The sequence below is a fragment of the Zootoca vivipara genome, chromosome 3 (genome assembly GCF_963506605.1).
Source record: "Zootoca vivipara chromosome 3, rZooViv1.1, whole genome shotgun sequence".
Classification (NCBI taxonomy): domain Eukaryota; kingdom Metazoa; phylum Chordata; class Lepidosauria; order Squamata; family Lacertidae; genus Zootoca; species Zootoca vivipara.
The window spans coordinates 58,983,194-59,000,714 of record NC_083278.1 but is presented as its reverse complement, the minus strand read 5'-3'; the positions used below and the strand labels follow the sequence as shown (position 1 = coordinate 59,000,714).

Below are 17,521 nucleotides of genomic sequence, written 5' to 3'. Positions count from 1 at the left end.
ATAATAACAAATATTTATGTTGCTATTCAAAGAGTTCTAACTAAGTTATTTCTGGTATGTTCCATGTATGAAAAAAGCCACCACATTGTCCAGGATACCGGTTAGCTGAAACAGCTATTTCATCAAGAGCATCTGTCATGGCAGATGGCCAATCCCCCCCCCCAAAAGCCAAATCAGTCTTTAAACAGCAAGAAGCCACACATTTTTAGCTAGCACTTGAAAATATAAATTTGCAAGTCTAAACCTATAAACAAGTACTTGTGTTCCCCAATTAGAAAACACTGTCTACAAGTGTAACAAATGCATTTCTCCTCTTAAACCTAGCCTTCAAAAAATAACTGATGAGATGGTAAACCTGTGTCTAAGTGGTACTGCTTCAGGCTACAGGTGCAGGCTCCCCTGAAAAATATATACATTCATATGCTTAGAAAGCCAGAAGATCATTGAGGGGACTAGTTTGGAACCCTCTGCACTAATGCTATGAAGTCCCAGTCCTACCTTGTAGATGTAAAGTACAGGCCTTTTCCAAACAAAGCATGCACTCTTATCATGCTCTATTTTGTTTTTTTGTGGGAGACAATATGAAGAAGTGAAATAAACTAAAGTGATACAGAGGAGACACATGCCTCCCACTTCACTTGCTGGTAAAAACTAGGCCCGAGAAGCTTCCAGATGGAAGAAGAGCACTATAAACATGAAGAACAGGGGAAAGAAATACTTCACAAAAAAGTACCAGCTACTACAGTGTTGGTGGCTGGGTTTGTTACCCATGCTGATTTAGCAGCAATTGCTATAGGCATTGGCAAAGTCCCTGTATGAATTGTAAGTGGCAGGTGCACTGACTGAACATGACAGTCAGTTACAAAAGCCTCCACGTAGAAGCGCCTTTCATATTACCCATAAGAGCAGGATTCATGTCATACCCTGCAGACTCTCTCTGTACATATGTACAGTGACTGCAAAGAATATCTGTATCTGCTTTGTCATTCCATTATTTGGGTATGACATATGCAGTTTACAGATCAAAATATAAAGGCATAAAGATGCCAGGATACAGAGAGGGCAAATTATAAAACCATCTGTCAAACTCAAAAGGCATCAAGCTGATTAAAGTGGATTAAGAGAGAAACTGTAATGCTGTCAGTATATAACTGGATGGCAAGGTAACATTTCCAGTTTCTGCAACAGAAGTATAAAACCTTATCCTGGAACCCAATTTTCTCTCATTGCCATAGTTATAATCAAATTATCTCCCACAACACCTTTTCAAGCCCAAAGACACAGAATATAGCACCTTCCCCTAGAAATTCTGTTTCCCCAGACTAGCAGCAAAAAATAGCACATGATTCACAAACTGCAAGACATTTTGTATATATGACAACAACAACAACAACAAAAATAAAAATAATTTTAAAATTACAGTACCTCACAGTAAAATCATAGGAACAGGAAGCTAATATAGTAGCATGAAACGGTGAAAACTACAAAGAGATAAAGATATATATATATTAACAGCACAAATATAGGAGAGAGAGATATAAGTTAACTAAGAATAGAATTTTGTAAAGGGTCATTATAAAGCATATTACTCAGTACAAAGACTGCTTTAAAGTTGCCAGCTTCTATTTTATTATAGAAGCACCCAACAGCCCTACCATAAATTAAGCTCTCAGCTCCATTTATAATCCCTTACATGACAGTCACCCAAGGTGGCTATTACATTTTCCCTTGGGCTGCAGAATGAGCATGAGTTCTCAACCTATGGATGGTCAAAGTGTTTAAATACTCATCCCAATTCAGCAACAGTATCCTTTTCCCACTCTGCATCATTTCACAGAACATTTGAGAGAGAGAGAGATGCTACACTGCTACTACAAGGCCATATTTTCTTCCAATACCCTCTTCTAATTTAATTACTATTATTAAGAAAACTGGATTCAAGCTTGAAATCTGGCAACAGCACAAGAGTCTCATAATTTCACCCATAAGGGAGAGTAGATATATTATTATAGTCCTTGGCAGACACAGTGGGGATGAAACAAAGGCTGCGGCAAAGATAGCAGCCAAGAGCCAAACTCTGTCAACCTCATTTCTGGCTCTCACACAATTAAAATTTTAACTCATCATTTTCAAGCACGTCAATGGTGAAAAATAACCATTTCCATTCTCCTCACTACCGCCACCCAGCAAAGTTTATAGTCCTAATATCCTTTCATTTCTCTCTCTCTTGTTTTAAACAAGTAGCAAGAACTTACAATAGATATCTGAAATAAGTTCCATATTTCATCATAGCCACCACTTCAACATACTATCTGAAAGTATCAACAAAAAAGTACACTTTTTCCACAAGATGGAAGCAAGGTACTTGCACAGCGACTTCTTTGCACAATCACCTACTGAAGTGACTTTGGTCCAAAGAGTTACTTAGGAATACCCAAAGGGTCAGCAAGCCCAATGGGAGTGGTGTGGTTTTTCTTCTGAACAGCAGATTCAGAGAAGACCTTCTGGGCCAAGGTGCCCTGTCTATAGAATGTGCTCCCCAGTGAACTAGGTACAAAAATGGAGCTAGGTTACTGCCAGATTTTAATCATAAAAGTGATTCCTAAACAAATGTTTAAGGGGTGTCTGTGCATTCATTAACTCAACTACATAGACTGCCTATGTTAGTGATATATGTACAGCAAACTAGAAATCTAATAATATATTTTTTAAAAAACTTACTTTGACTCTTCTTATAGCATATGTATGCCCAAAGAGCTTGAATACTGGCTGTAGGATGTTCCTCAAATCCCAGCCTTTCAAACTGCAGTCAACAGCACCTGATACCAGCAAGTTCTGGTAATTTAATAAAATGAAGAATGGGTTAGTAAATATATGTGTGTAGCTTTCAAATGCTAAATTTAAAGAACAGTTGTTAACAGCACAATCCTATAATGTCTCTTCAGAAGTATGGTAAGCCCTATCGAGTTCATTTTTTTTATATTGCAGAATTCTTAGAGGCTTACAATTTACTACACCAAGGTCTTATACAAAAAGGGGGAAATAGATCAAATAAAAGCAATATAATGTCACAGAACAAGATAAACCAAGATTCAGTTGGGCACAATGTTAGCTGGGGCAGAAATTAACAATACTAATACTAATCAGTGGGACTTCCATGAAAATGTGTTGAGTATAGCCTCAGACAAATACTGGTATCAATCTAGAGTTGACAGACAGTATATGTGATTGAGAAGAATGTTTTAAATACTAGAGCAGTGATGACATTGCAACATCATATGATTGACAAGTTGTCAAAGTTGCCCAGTTGTCAAAGTTGGCCTGCAGTGTGGGGGAGATATAGATCTGGTCCGCTGGGCCAAAAAAGGTTCCTCACACCCTGATCTAAGACAATGGTGTTCTTTTGGTTCTCTCATAGGGTCATGAATTAAACAAGTAGCAAATTAAGGATAACAATGGAGAAGTTAAATATTCCTTTTTTGTAAACTAATATTGATAGTGGCAATTAATAACGGGACAGCAATTTTAATCTAAGAGTTAAGCAAGTGCTTATGTCTCTCCCAATGAAATCTGTCCCAGTGGCGGAGCTTCAAGCTCTGGCGGGGGGCGGAGGGCAGGCGTGTGTGTGGCTGGCGTGCATCCCGGGGGCATGGTGTGGCCCGCCGCCCGCAGGGGCATGGCGCCCAGCACGGGGGGGGGGGCAGCCAAGATGGCACCCCACTGGGATTGTGTTCCTCTGTTCCTCCGCCACTGATCTGTCTAAAGTGCTTAACTTCAGCAAGTTCCTTGAATGAACACCTGTCTATATGTTACCAAGCCAGAAACATGACCACTGAATAAAAAGAAGTTTCCCCAAAAATTTGAAATATATGGTTTCCAGCTATCATACCTGATCATACTTGCACCAATCACAACTTAAAATCTCCGCCTGGTGAGCAGGAATGATCACTGGGGGTCTTGGTGATTTTGCATCCCAAATTCTTAAAGTCTGGTCACCTGAAATAGAGGCACTAAAAAGTAATTCTTTTCCTGTTTCCAATACATATCCATTCAATTTTTCATATAATTACAATGGTGAAGCTTTTAAGCTTGTACCTGCGAAAGCTTACAAATCAAACACCACATGCAAAATAAAAAATAATAAGAAAGCTACAAGATGGAATTAGCAGCAGTAATTCTACATTTAAAAAACAACCAATGCAAGATTCAGCTTCGTTTCTCATTGTTTGTGTTTATTCCTTGTTTTGGTATGTGTTTCTTGTTTGTAAGGATATATGATTTGGTCAATATCATCAACCTGCGTAACATTCTTAAAATCTGCTACGTAATTATAATTTTTTTAAAAATAAAAGCCATACCAACTACTATTGGCCCAATAGACACCTTCAAAATGGTTCACAGTAGACAGTAAATGCACAACTGCAAAATCAAAACATATAGCAGAGAATCCAAATTCAGTTAGAACTCCATTATCAACCACTTTCTTAAACATTAGGCTACTCCAATTGCTCTACAAATATTTATAAAATTTCCTTGCCCAGCACCATTTATCCTTGCCCACTGCCCAGCTCTAGAACCAATCAAATCTATAACACACACAGCGGCTCCCTGTTCAATAAAAGGAAAAAGGAAGCTGGACACAGGCCTGTTTAGATGCAACAGTATCAAAGGATGGTTTTACCTTAAAAGAGCATAAATGACAATATGGACCCAATTCAACTAAAACTTCTAACCAGTGATAAGCATAAGTGTTATGAAGTGGTGAAGAATGGTCAAGGGCTTATTAAAACAGGCTGGTGATCTGCCTTCATCTGTAGAACTGTACCCCTACTACTTTGGACTCCATGGCTCAAAACTCCTGTTACAGCTTCAAAACCTATTTGTTCTGCCTTGTATTTTCATCTTATCTCAGTGATACAACCCAAATAGCTGCTGTGTATCAACTCAGACCATTGGTCCATCTAACTCACTATTGCTGACACAGCCTGGCAGCTGTTCTCCTGGGTTTCAGGCAAGGATCTCTCCCATACTTACCTGGAGATGCCAAGGATTGAATCTGGGACATTTTGCATACAAAGGGCATGCTCCTCCAGTGAGCTACAGCCCTTTCCCAGCTACAATGCAAATATTTCCCAATATTGGTACTGAACATGTTCACCGATCCTGTTGCACCACAATGCGGCTATTAATATGTCATTTAGTGTTTAAAAGTATGATAGATGACATGACTCTGTGCAATATCTATGCTATAAGTCCTGATTTTAAAAAGTAACAAGGATTAAAAATTAAAATTGGGGGAAAATATATGAGAGGATAAAGTAGTGACTGGTTAGCCAATGGCAAAAATTAGAAAAAAAGTAAAGCTCAGAAATAGTTCTGTAGATGAGGGTTCAGAAAAGTCTGAAGAAGTGAGACTGCCAGATGGAAGTGGGAGGTTGTTTCGGCCACCGGGAACAATTCAAGATGAGATAAAATTAAAAGAAAATCTGTTTTATGTCAGCATTATACTTGGTGGGAAATTGTCATAAGGCAACTATTTTTGATGATAACCCACATTTTGCTGCCCAGAACACTTGACAGTCTGCCTTTAACTGATTAATATCACACACAAACACAAACACTTGGATGTAGTACAGAAGTGAAGGAGTATGAGTATTTTTGGATATTTGTGACACAAGGACACCTGGAGAACAAGCAACCATAAGCAAAAACTAAACATTTTGCAATCCTGTCAAAGCCCTAGTCTAGATGAGACAGGCGGTTGTCCCTGATTATTCTCTCTAGCATTGTAGGGCCAGAGTGGCTCTTTGGTATATCATAATGCTATGGGCTTTCAGTGAAGCCAGATGAAGACAACAGAACACAGACCTCCCCTGGCATTTGGTAGTTAGTGCAGAATGCTGCAGTACAATTACTGACAGGAACAATACCTTGTAAGCATAAAATACCCTCGCTCAGAGATACAAACTGGCTGTCAATTGATTACTGGGCCATATTCAAGTTGATACTCTTAATGTATGTAAAGTCCTCAAGAGCTTGGGACCAGTTAACATGAAAGACTGCCTCACTCCACATGTGCCCAAATCTATTATGTTCAAGTAATAATATACTAAAGGTTGTTAAATAAATAAAGTTTCCTGGTATTGATGACTCAGAAGACTGGGATAAGGCATAAGCCCAAAGCCCACGTGGGAACAAATTCGTAGAAGATGGGGTGAATTCTGGTCCAACGGTTTCCCACCACTTACCAAAATGCATGTCCGTACAAGTGCAGACAGCTATGCATTCTAGCCTAAGGGCACAGATGTTCTTTGCAGCCTCTCTTTCCCAAGTGTGGGAATGAATGGTAGCAGTCTGGAGGGAGCCACTGCTTATCCTGTATTCCCGAGTCACTAATCACAGTTTACTGAAAAGGATAGTGGTTTTTTTAAAAAACAACAACCCTTATTTGGCAGTCTGTACCTGCTGCCAAGAAATGTCTATTGGCTATAGGATGTAGCAGTAGCATGTAATCTTGCTGGTGGCAAAGAATCAGAATCAGTTTTTTAAAGTCAGAAAAATAAAACCCGAGAAGATCACAGCAGGCTATTTTAATTGGCTTATATCCAAATAACTGCAATTAGTTTAGCATACTGAATGAAGATTTGAACTTGTTTTTCCTCACAGAAACCCCCACCCTTAGGACTGGCAGAAGTTTAAAGTGTCCTTGGGAAAAGTGGCCTAGTGGACTCACCCCACCATGGCTGCCCCAGCACTTCCCCAGCAATTGTTACAGCAATGGAAAGCAGTGTTTAAAAAAACACTAGTACTTATGGCCCAGCATGGTTACCGGTAGAGAAATGGCTTAGCTGGGTGTCCGTAGCTGCCACCATCTTTATTTTTCCACAATGCCTCTGGTCCTGCTGTTGTGTTTCTATGTTGAGGGCTGGGCTCAGAGGCACTGTGGGAAATTTTAAAAAATGGCTGTGGATGCAGGCACCCAGCTGATCACCTCTCCTATCAGTGCTGGGCAGTAAAACTAAAAGGTCAAACTTTTTTTAAAACAACAACAACATGCAGATATACACAAAAGGCATGCCAGCAAGAGTCTGCTTGGGGGCAGGGGGGTGTCAACCACAATGGCACCCCACCAGGATTGCACTCCCAGGGGCAGTGCGCTCTCCCCTCACTCCCTTTCCTTCGCCAGTGGATCTAGTATAGTCAAACCTCGGCTCCGGGATGCCTCCGTTTTTGAACGTTTCGGCTCCCGAACGCCGAAAATCTGGAAATAAATGCTCCAGTTTTCGAATGTTTTTCGGAAGCTGAACATCCAAAGTGGCTTCCGCTTGAGTGAAGGAAGCTCTTGCAACCAATCGGAAGCCGCGCCTCTGTTGTCAAACATTTCAGAACCCTAATGGGCTTCCGGAATGGACTACATTCGACAACTGAGGTTTGACTGTAGAACCGCCTCCTCCTGACATAAAATTCATTCTCATTTACATTTTTTTCATTCATTTCTCACCTTCATATTTCTATCAAAATATAACCAAGCAAAAACATATTAAAGATTCTCAGCTCTTCATGCAAGCTCCTGAGCGTGCCTCTTATACACAAGATTCACTTTCACACTGTATATAAAATATGTTTTTGTATTTGTGAGTTTCTGGCTAGTGAAAGCCATTATATTTTCATGGTCAACATTTAAGTAACATTTTACTAGATGACAAATAAATAAATAAAATTATACACAAAGCGCTGTGTCACATTACTTTCTGTAGCAAACAACTGCCAGAAAGGGGGAAACTAATTTATTGCATAATATTCATGACAGGTTATAAATAAAGGCTCAATTATTCAGGCCTAATTATAGCAGCCCGCAGATTGAATTTACTACTAAGGTGGCATGATCTGGGATGCTGCATTCCAAAATGGAATATTCACCTCATTTCACCATATAATAGATCTGACTAACGTCAAACTCATGAAGTATGTGGCAGCTGAAAATGGCTACTAGTGCCAAGGCAAGAGGTCTTCATCCATACTGCAGATAGGATTTTTTTTGTATTTTAATAATGGGTGTCACTTGTCTGAAAAAAAGTACTAGGTTGTTCTTTTTAAAAAAAAACAACAACAACACTGTGTACATCATCCTTTAAGGCTTGGACACAAATTTAATAAATCAATAAATAATTTAAGGATTTCTGACCCATTGTTAAATAGCCCGTTGTGTGTTCGACATCTCTCCTAAAGGCGACATCACACTTTTATGTAGCAAACTTGTTTACAGATGCATATCCCTCAGCACCCATGTATACTTCTCAGAGAGTAGCATACAAATCAGGTCTCCCAGGTGGGTACACACACGTTTTTAAGTATATATGTCTCTTGTTCACGCTTCACATATCTGCTGTGGCCAAAACAAGGTCCCCACAGTAAAGTCTCAAAAGGCTACTACTAGTTTTTATGCTACCAAGTGGCTTTACAGGAGCTAGAAGGTAGTCTGAGATACTGAACAGCTTCAGGTCTCAAGGAACAACAGAGAAACCAGTCTTTCTAGGCTCAGAAATTACCGAGAATGTAACATCAGTTATTGTCAAAGTCCCCGTATTTATTCTAAACTTTATTTATTTGTTTATTTTTCTTTAGTCTCACTTTTCATACACAAACGGGTGTCCCAAAGTGAAATTAAAACCATATATAAATCAATTGTAAAACACCATACCTGAACTTGCTAATCCAAGAATATTTGTAAAAGGACAAATCCCAGCCACCCAGCTAGAATTCGAGCACTAAAACTGGCCAACTCCTCACCACCCACAAATCACTTCCCTCCAAGTGAACAGTCCCCACTTCCCTCCTGAGTAAACAAACATTTTAGCTTAGCACCTAAATGCAGGCAATGATGGTGCCAGGCATACTAATAGCAACTTCTGGCAGCAACAAATCTAGACTCAACAGAGAAATAGATTGTTTCTCTTATTTTAGCATCTTTACATTAAAATGCCTCTCCCCGGTCCAAATCTAATGGGCATAGATAATGCACTACACTAGTTCAGACTCGGTCTCCATGACAGTTAGTTACTAACACTGCTGTTAAAGCATCTGCCATAACAACAATGTATACTAGAAATATATAGGCTAAGCAAAATTGAAGCAACTTTACTATTTTAAGCAACAGCTTATAGAACAAAATATAAACATACCAAGTAATTATTGATAATCATTAAATTAATGTAATGTGCAAGCATGTACCAATACATGATGAAATCCCAAACCATTGTGTTGTAATGAGAAATCCAACTTTGCATATTTATATTGGGTTGCATTTGCACCTACCAACTCATCCATCTTACAAGTGGTTGTAAGTAAGATGTAAATGTGCTTTGCTATCTGTGCAGCTGATTATGAAGCCGAACAAAAGCTCATTGGACTATTAGTATCATTGTTGTTAACAACAACAACAACAACAACAACAACTGTATACCGCCCTATACCCGCAGGTCTCAGGGTGGTGGCTCACAGGATAAAATCACGATATAAAAACACAGAATAAATAATAATCAAAATAAAAACAAGAATAACCCAATAACCCCCCCAAATTTTGATAGCAGTAAAACACAGAAATTACACTACTTTTCAATCAGTTCTAATATACAAGGATGCTGCATGCTGATTTACATGGAAACCCAAACAGCCAATTCTAAATGAACATGCTGCTGTGTCTGCCTAAAATCCTGGACTAACACACCTGCAATGCTGGAATAATGCCACATTTTGTGCTGGCAGAATAGCCAGCATGCCTCAACTTAAGCGTTTTCGTCAGCTCTGCATGCCTCAGAAACAGGCCACTAGATACACTCAAAAATCTGTAGCTTCTAAGCCTCGGAAGTCCCCTTACGTAAAAAGAGAAAACAATTTTCTGATCTACAGGGACTCAAAACATAGCACTTTTGAACCTAGTGCGAGTATTCAGCTCATCCTAAAACTGACTCACGAGTAGCCCATCAAAACCATTCTTAGAGAAGTTCAAGGAAGTCTGTTAACATTTTCCTAACAATTTGATGTTCTGAAGTTGCTTGTGGGAGACTGCCAATGTCTCATATTATCTGCAGCTCCAGATTCCTCATGTGTAAATTATTTTCCCATAATGCACTATGGTCATTAACACTGCTGTCAAACTCTTAAACATAAAATGTTTGAGCTGAATGAGAAATAGGAATTTAATTTATTCAAGAGCTACGTAGCTTGCAACTTCTCTGTGCGTATTGATACTTTGGTGTGCAAACTGGAAAAAAACAAGTCCACTGCAGCTGGGGAAAACCTTTAGAAAATTGCCCTACTACAAGAAGCCAAGCTTAATTATGATGAATGGAAAACTTCGGTGTGACTAAATTCTATTAAGATGCATGTCCACGTTTTCTTTTCTGGATGCTTGAAAATGCTGGAGTAAAACCAGTTTGCATTTACTATAATAAATAAATATAATAGCCACATTAAAATTCTAAATGAATGCAACATTAAAACTGAAGTCCTAGCAGTTAAGATAATAGCTGGCTGTTATGCCAAGCTTCACAGATTTCTTCCCGCTGCCAAAGCAGCTCTCATTTATAAGTGTCAGAGTGCTTTCCTCTTACAAGTAAGCATCTGATTTGTAAGCAGCTTCTTAGTGGCAAATTTATGACCAATGTCCTGGTAGCCACAGGCAACCAGCAATTCTACATAGGCAACTGTGTAGGCTGGCAGGCAGAGGGAAGACAGATCACCCCCTCCCTCCCTCCTCCGGCACCCTACATGGTATTGACCACAACCAGCATGGAAACAGAGCAGGCACGAGTATCTGCCCACAACTTCACCAGGCTGTATCATTAAAAGCAATTTTGCTTACTAGCCTATTAAGAGGCTAGCAAGCCTGTATTTCCAAGCTGGTCCTGGAGGAGGTAGTAAAAATATTTGCAGGCTTATCACTTTTGTGGCTTTACAAGTCTGCCATAGACAGTATCTGAAAATAAAAATGATGTTTTTCATGATAAAATGGAAGCATGGATCACAACCTCTAGCCCTGAAGTGTGAATGGCAAAAGATAACTCAGGAGTGCCAAATGTGAGTATCAGACACATTTGGGCCTTTTTTACGTGGTATGTACTCAGTTTTGTTTTCCAGGTAGGAAGAAGGGACCTTCTGGGCAAATGGCACAATGACTCATTAAACCCTTTTAAGCACCAGGCGGTTCTGTTATTTATGTCATTTCTTTAATCACATTTCCCACATGACTAGCCTTTTGTTGTCAGCCAGACATTTATCAGGCCCATGAGCCAGAGCAGCCTCTTCCACCTGATCTCCCACCCAGCTTTATCACTCCAGAAACTGGTACTGACATCATGACAGGGTAGAATAGAATAGAATAGACAACACCGATTTAACAACTCATGGTTGCTATCTTGATCTCGGGCTCTAAACAAGGGCTGAAGCAACTGGGTAAGTTCCCACAGGAGTGCAGCTGACTGAATACAGTATTAACTGCTCTGCAAAGGTGCTTTGCACCTTTCCAAATGGAAAATGTGTTTAATGCTGAATACACATTAATTGAAAGGCCATTCAGGCAGGGCCACCCCCAATAATCTACTCTTGTTCAAATAAGTGCTCATGGGTATAATTTGCACAACTTCAGACCCTTAAATATTTAATCCCTTTTTTCTATTTCTACTTCTTAGACAATAAATACAGTGATTTTTCTGTTTGCTTTTCTCCTACGATAGTCTCCCCTTCTCCCAAGCAAGGAACTAGAGTTTAGATTTACATACTGTAATATATCTATATACTGACAATCTGATTAAGTGTCTGCTGCATTAATGGGAGGAATTCCATAAAAAGCCTGAAGCTGTCAATGCCATTTTTCCCATAAAACAACCATTTGCGGCTTCAATTCCATTCACGTGCATAGGATGGGATGTGTGTGCAACACACACCAGCAGTTAGAGCTTTGGAGAACAGCAGATAGAAAAATCTAATTTATCAGTAAGTTATTTGCTACCTTTATATTTAACTCTTTTCACAGAATTGTAGAGCTGGAAGGGACCCAGAGGGCATCTAGGTCGACCCCTTGCAATGCAGGAATCACAGCTAAGAAAAGAAAGTCATTTTGAACTCTTCCATGAACTAGTATCCTTGTTATCGTGGTAGCAAGCAAAGTTCGTCACTTAGAGCAGCCTTGGATAACTTCAAAGGATGTTTCATTTTCAGGCTAGTGGCTCAAGGTTCATTCATATGACCAGCTATGTGCAGTTACTGTTGGGAAAACCTGTGAATGGCAGGGCGCTCCTGTTTGTGGGCACCCACCACATGCACCATTTGGATTCAAATCAAACTTTATTTGCATAGCCGACAGGCCATAGCATCAAAAGGACAAACACCAACAAAAATACATTACAAATATGGTTACCGATAAAACCTATTAAACCTATTAAAACCCATGGTAAAAGCTGGGTTATCATTCAATCGACATCCCTCTGTCCCATGGGTCCCATGGGTGGCGACCTTCTCTCTGGTATATTGTTCCGGGCCGGTTAAGTGTAGAGTCCAGCCAAAATGAAAGATTGTGAATATAGCCTCAGAAGGATGGTCAAGACAAAGAGAAAGATAATAATAACCAAATAAGCAGGGGATAATAAATAAAAATAGATTAATGATCTCATTCCTTGAAATTTGACGTATAATAATAATTTGAAGTATAATAATAATAATAATAATAATAATAATAATAATAATAATAATAATAATATCCTAGGCGGGGAATCCGGGTGACTACATTGTTGTCATTCAAATGGCGGCTCTCAGTCTCATTGCTCTCTCAATAAATCTGGCAACCTTCTCTGTTATCGAACTGTTCTGGTCGGCTAAGAGTGAAAACAATTTGGCTTCACATGAGCGGCCCGGGATGGCAGATAGGAGCGGCGTGATGGTCTCATCCCTCAGATCTTTATATAGGGAGCAAGACAAGAGAACGTGTGACACAGTCTCTACGTAGCCGGATCCACAGGGGCAAAGCCGGATCTCGATTGGAATTTTTTGATATCTACCTTTGAGAACAGCTGAGGGTAACATATTTAGTCTGGCCAGCGTAAAGGCCCGCCTAAATTTTGGGATGGTTAGGTTAGACAGATATGGTGCCTGAGAGTCAAAGTGGGAGGGGGGCAGATAAGCGTACCAAGCACTAAATTTCTTAATAGAGGCCAGATTATTCTGCAGTTCGATGTCCTTCAGGCGCTGGTCAATAAGGGTTTTTGCCCTGGGGAGACCCATTTTAAGTAAGTGCTGTGCTTGGAGGCCACATGTAAGTAATTTTTGATGCACCGCTTTGGACCACAGACTTCTGTGTGCATCCCGTGTAACTAGGGGCAATAGGCCGGATGGATTTAAATTTAAACGAAGCCAATAGTTGAATGTACACCATTTGGTTATCAGCTTGTGTAGAAGTAAGTGGTGACCCCCTACCCATTTTGATGCTGAACACAAACGCCTCTCAAGTGACATTTCAAGCCAACTTAAAATGAAACAGATTTCTGCAGTTAATCTCTTGCAGTGACTTGACCGGTAAACCCATACAAAAATCTCATAGGTATGGCAGACAGTTCCAATGTTACTGAGCTGGAAACAATGTAAGAAGCAAAACTACATACAATCAATCAAACCTACCCACCTGTCATGAGAAGCAGCACCAACCAACCCATTTGACATAATTAACCTAATGAGCAAAATATACAAAATCCACAAAGCCAATATACGTAGATATTTTTGGTACAACAAGCTAAGAAAGTTGTTTATATGTTCACAGTTTGTGAAAGATCTTGGTCATCGCTGTAGGTTGGTTTTCCCCAAACTGATGTCCAAGGCATCAGGAGGCTAACAACTGCCTGTGCTGACTGGGGCTGTAATCCAAATCAACTGGAGGTCACTAGGCTGGGGAAGGCTGCTGTATGTCATTCCTTGAAAATGCCATCTCAAAGTGCTACATCAACCAACATGGTAAAAAGGGATGTCAGGGGGAAAGATGGACAATCAGCACTGATTGCATGTAAGGTTATGCGGAATAAACAACCAAAGATATAAATCCAGTTCAGACAATCCTCTCTCAACTTAATAAGCCAATATATGAATAAGCCTTTTGCCTGTTCATGAATGCAGTCTCTAAATAACCCTAATTAATCAGGCCATCTCAAAGTAGCCATAGTTTCCTGTTTTATCAAAAGCTTGTAACCATGGTTTCCTGGTCCAGATAAAATGGGAAACTATGGTTAATTTGAGACTTCCTCGCTTGATTGCTCATGTCACGAAGGAATGAAGGGGCTATGTGTATGTGCAAAAAGCTAATTCATATCTTGCCTTAATATAAGATCACCGCCCTGTGATCTTTAGATGAAGGGTGGTATAAATATTTAAATAATAAAATAATAATAAAGCCAAGTGTTTGACAGCAGCCAATCCTGCATAGTACAGGATAATCCAGAGAACGAAATAGCTTCTACATCACATCCATAAGCGGCAAATCATCGTTTGTGGCTTCCCATCATACATCTCTTAAAACTATCCAGATAAATTACTCTTAACCATTGTATCTTGAGATCCATCTGCTCTGCAAATCCAAAGCAGCAAAACCAAACAAAAACAGACTAACATTTTCTCCTAGTAAAATGATTTATAAGCACTCATCTTAACCAATCAGATCAAGCAAGGTATAACTGGGAAGGTCACAGTGTAAGGCCAATACTGAGTAAGTGGCTCTTTGGATCCCATCCACTGTCAACACTCGTAACTAAATACAGAACTAGCCAGATGTCCCAATGTTCTGACCTAGAACAGTTCTTAAAAGGAAAGCCCAGAGAACGAAGAATACATTTTGTGCCTTTCCAGTACCCAATGTAGTCAACTACACTGCTTTCTGGTCTGGCCCATTAATCCCAGAAATCAGTCAAACTGATGGGAAACACAAGCAGGTAAAATGATCGTTCGTTATTTGGAACTTTTCTTGCTATTGCACAGCAATAAATGTCACTGGGAATTTTTCTCTCAAGACCTGTGTGATAGTATGGCATCTTCTTCAAAACAAGGTCCATAATGGTCACAGTTGGTTTGTTAGCCTGGGTCGACCTCTGTACCACAAAGAATAACAAAAACCAGGAGACTGTAGTTTGCCAAAGCATAAAATATTTTCCCTGCAAAAGCTGCAGCAGAAAAAGCAAGTCTGGAACACTAAGGTCAAAAAAGGACAACATCTTTAGAAGTACAGCTGGTGAGATGCCCGTGTTCTACCCCTATGTGCTGGATCTTGTTCTTTCTATAATGTGTTTCATTAATCAAAAAGATTGAGAAAATGGCTCATTAAATAGTCCTTAAAGGGCCTGTCAAGGGAAATGGAAGGTACAGTTCAACATGCCCACTTCACTACAGTAGTCCAATTTTGGGTCTAAAATTTTCAGTCCAGCACAACTGTTTAGTGAAAGGGCATCTATTTACGTATCTGCTGTTTTACATTTGAAGGAGCTTGGCTCAGAAGACTCATGCCTGCCCTTACCAATGGTGGGTAGGTGGGGAAAAATAGAAGAATAGAAGCCAGTGAATTGCAAGAAATGTACAAAATCTTGCAGTTCAAGTATCCTTTAGGCATGCAACAAGTGAAGGAGCTGCATGCGGCTGAGGGCTAGAGCCAGCTTTTCTTAGCGATTTCAATTGAAACAAATTAGATTTGGTTTCAAATAATTCTGGTTCAGGAGTGGAAAGGAAGATGCATCTCTGTGAAGTGTTAAATGGCATTACACTTGAAAGAAAAATCTGGCTGACCTATCCATTTGGTACACAGAAGAGAAATGGTCATGCTGCTACTAATCAAACAGATTAATTATGCTGCTTCAGTAGGTAAAGAAGCTCCACAACATGCTGAGCTTTAAAAACAACACACACACACAGACACACACACAGTACATCTTTCCTTAAACACAATCCTTATTTTTAATTTCATGTTTATTGCTATAAAGGTAAAAATGTGTAATATGTGAGTCCTATGGCTTACAACAACTAACACCTGTTCACAAATACTGCTTTCTTGGGTAAGGTGGTGGGCAAAGCAGTTGCAGGAGTTCCTGGAGAATATGAATTACTTGGATCCATTTCACTTCAGGCTCAGGCAGAGTTTGGGGACTGAATCAGCCCTGGTCACCCTGTATCAAGAGCAGAATACAAGGAGTGCAACTCTGTTACTGCTTCTTCCATCTCTCAGCAGCTTTTGATACATTTGCCATGGGATCCTCTTGGACTGGCTCCATGGGATGTGTATTCTGCTTTAACAATGGCTCCACTCCTACCTAAAAGGTTGTGCCCAGAGAGTAGCATTGGAAACTGTGTTTTGGCTCCCTGGCCCTCGTACTCAGTTGTACTGCAGGGTACAATCTCATCTCATCCCCAATGTTGTTTGATATCTGTCACAGTGGCCGGAGTGGACTACTTCAGAGTAACGACGTTACGCAGCTCTGCATTTTATTCTTTTATTGGTGCTGCGTATTTACAGTGCTCAAGTCATTGCTATTTACACGGAGTGATGTTGTCAGTCGGTTTCAGAACCTCCTAATGGCTTTTGGCGCGTCTTTCTCCAACACAAAAGCTTTGGCAGACCCATCCTCTTTCCCCTCCTCTTTCTGCGTAATTCCGGAGTTGGGGGGATGGGTCTCCCGCCCTTATTCGCCCCTTCCTGTCCCACCTGGGACCCTGGCTCCTCTACCTTGCCTGAGCCTCGGACACGACTTCCTGCTTCCCCACTGGAATCGGAACTCTCTCTGCTTCCCCCTGTGCTCGGGGATTGGCTTGAACTTAGGAGGGGAGGGACTTCGCGATATCCCCTGTCCCTCACATCCACCCCCCTCCCAAGCTCTCCTTCACCCCTCCCCAGGTCCCCCCCAGGTGTCGGTGACGACTGGAAGCCTAAGAACTCAGTGCTTTCCGAGCCCGTTGGCGTGAACACCTCCCCCCAGTCCTGCAAGCCCCCCCCTTCCGCCTGGGAGGACGGGAATCCCAAAAAGTCTGTGGCGTCAGAGCTGGTGGGGGTAAAAATGTTCTGCCAATCTGCTCCTTCCTCTGACTGGGTGGATCTCGGTGACACCCATACCTCATCCTCTGGTTCCTCAAACTCCGCTTCCCAGCGCCATGGTGAACTGCTCTCCCGTGCTTCCTCCCCCTCCCCCTCCCTTTCCATGTGCCAGGGCTTGGGTCTATGGGGGAAAAGGGCGTGAAATTCTTCTACCAGGAATTCCTCCTGTATCTGAGTGGCTGGGACCCATTCATTCTGGGACGGTGGAGCATCCTCCCATGCCATGAGGTACTCCAGGCCCCCCACCCCCCACCTTGAATCCAGGATGGCTGTGGCCTCATTGAGTTGCTCCCTGCCTTCCCTCTCCCCCCCTCCCTCAGGGGTTTGTTCGCTGTCTCGGAGCCTGCTGCTTTCCCTGTACGGTGACAGCAGCGATCTATGAAACACTGGGTGCACCCTCATGTCCTC

General features: G+C 40.9%; 1 protein-coding gene across 1 annotated transcript in view; it reads right to left on the bottom strand.

Moving 5' to 3' along the window:
* The window catches only part of PEX7 (peroxisomal biogenesis factor 7), a 59,862-nt gene that overhangs the window by 27,710 nt on the left and 14,631 nt on the right, over nucleotides 1-17,521 (bottom strand). The window contains exons 6-8 of the mRNA XM_060272716.1: nucleotides 3,890-3,996; nucleotides 2,722-2,835; nucleotides 1,426-1,481 (exon numbers count right to left, since the gene is read on the bottom strand). Of these exons, the coding sequence (XP_060128699.1) occupies nucleotides 1,426-1,481; nucleotides 2,722-2,835; nucleotides 3,890-3,996 (277 nt within the window). The remainder of the gene's footprint in view (nucleotides 1-1,425; nucleotides 1,482-2,721; nucleotides 2,836-3,889; nucleotides 3,997-17,521) is intronic.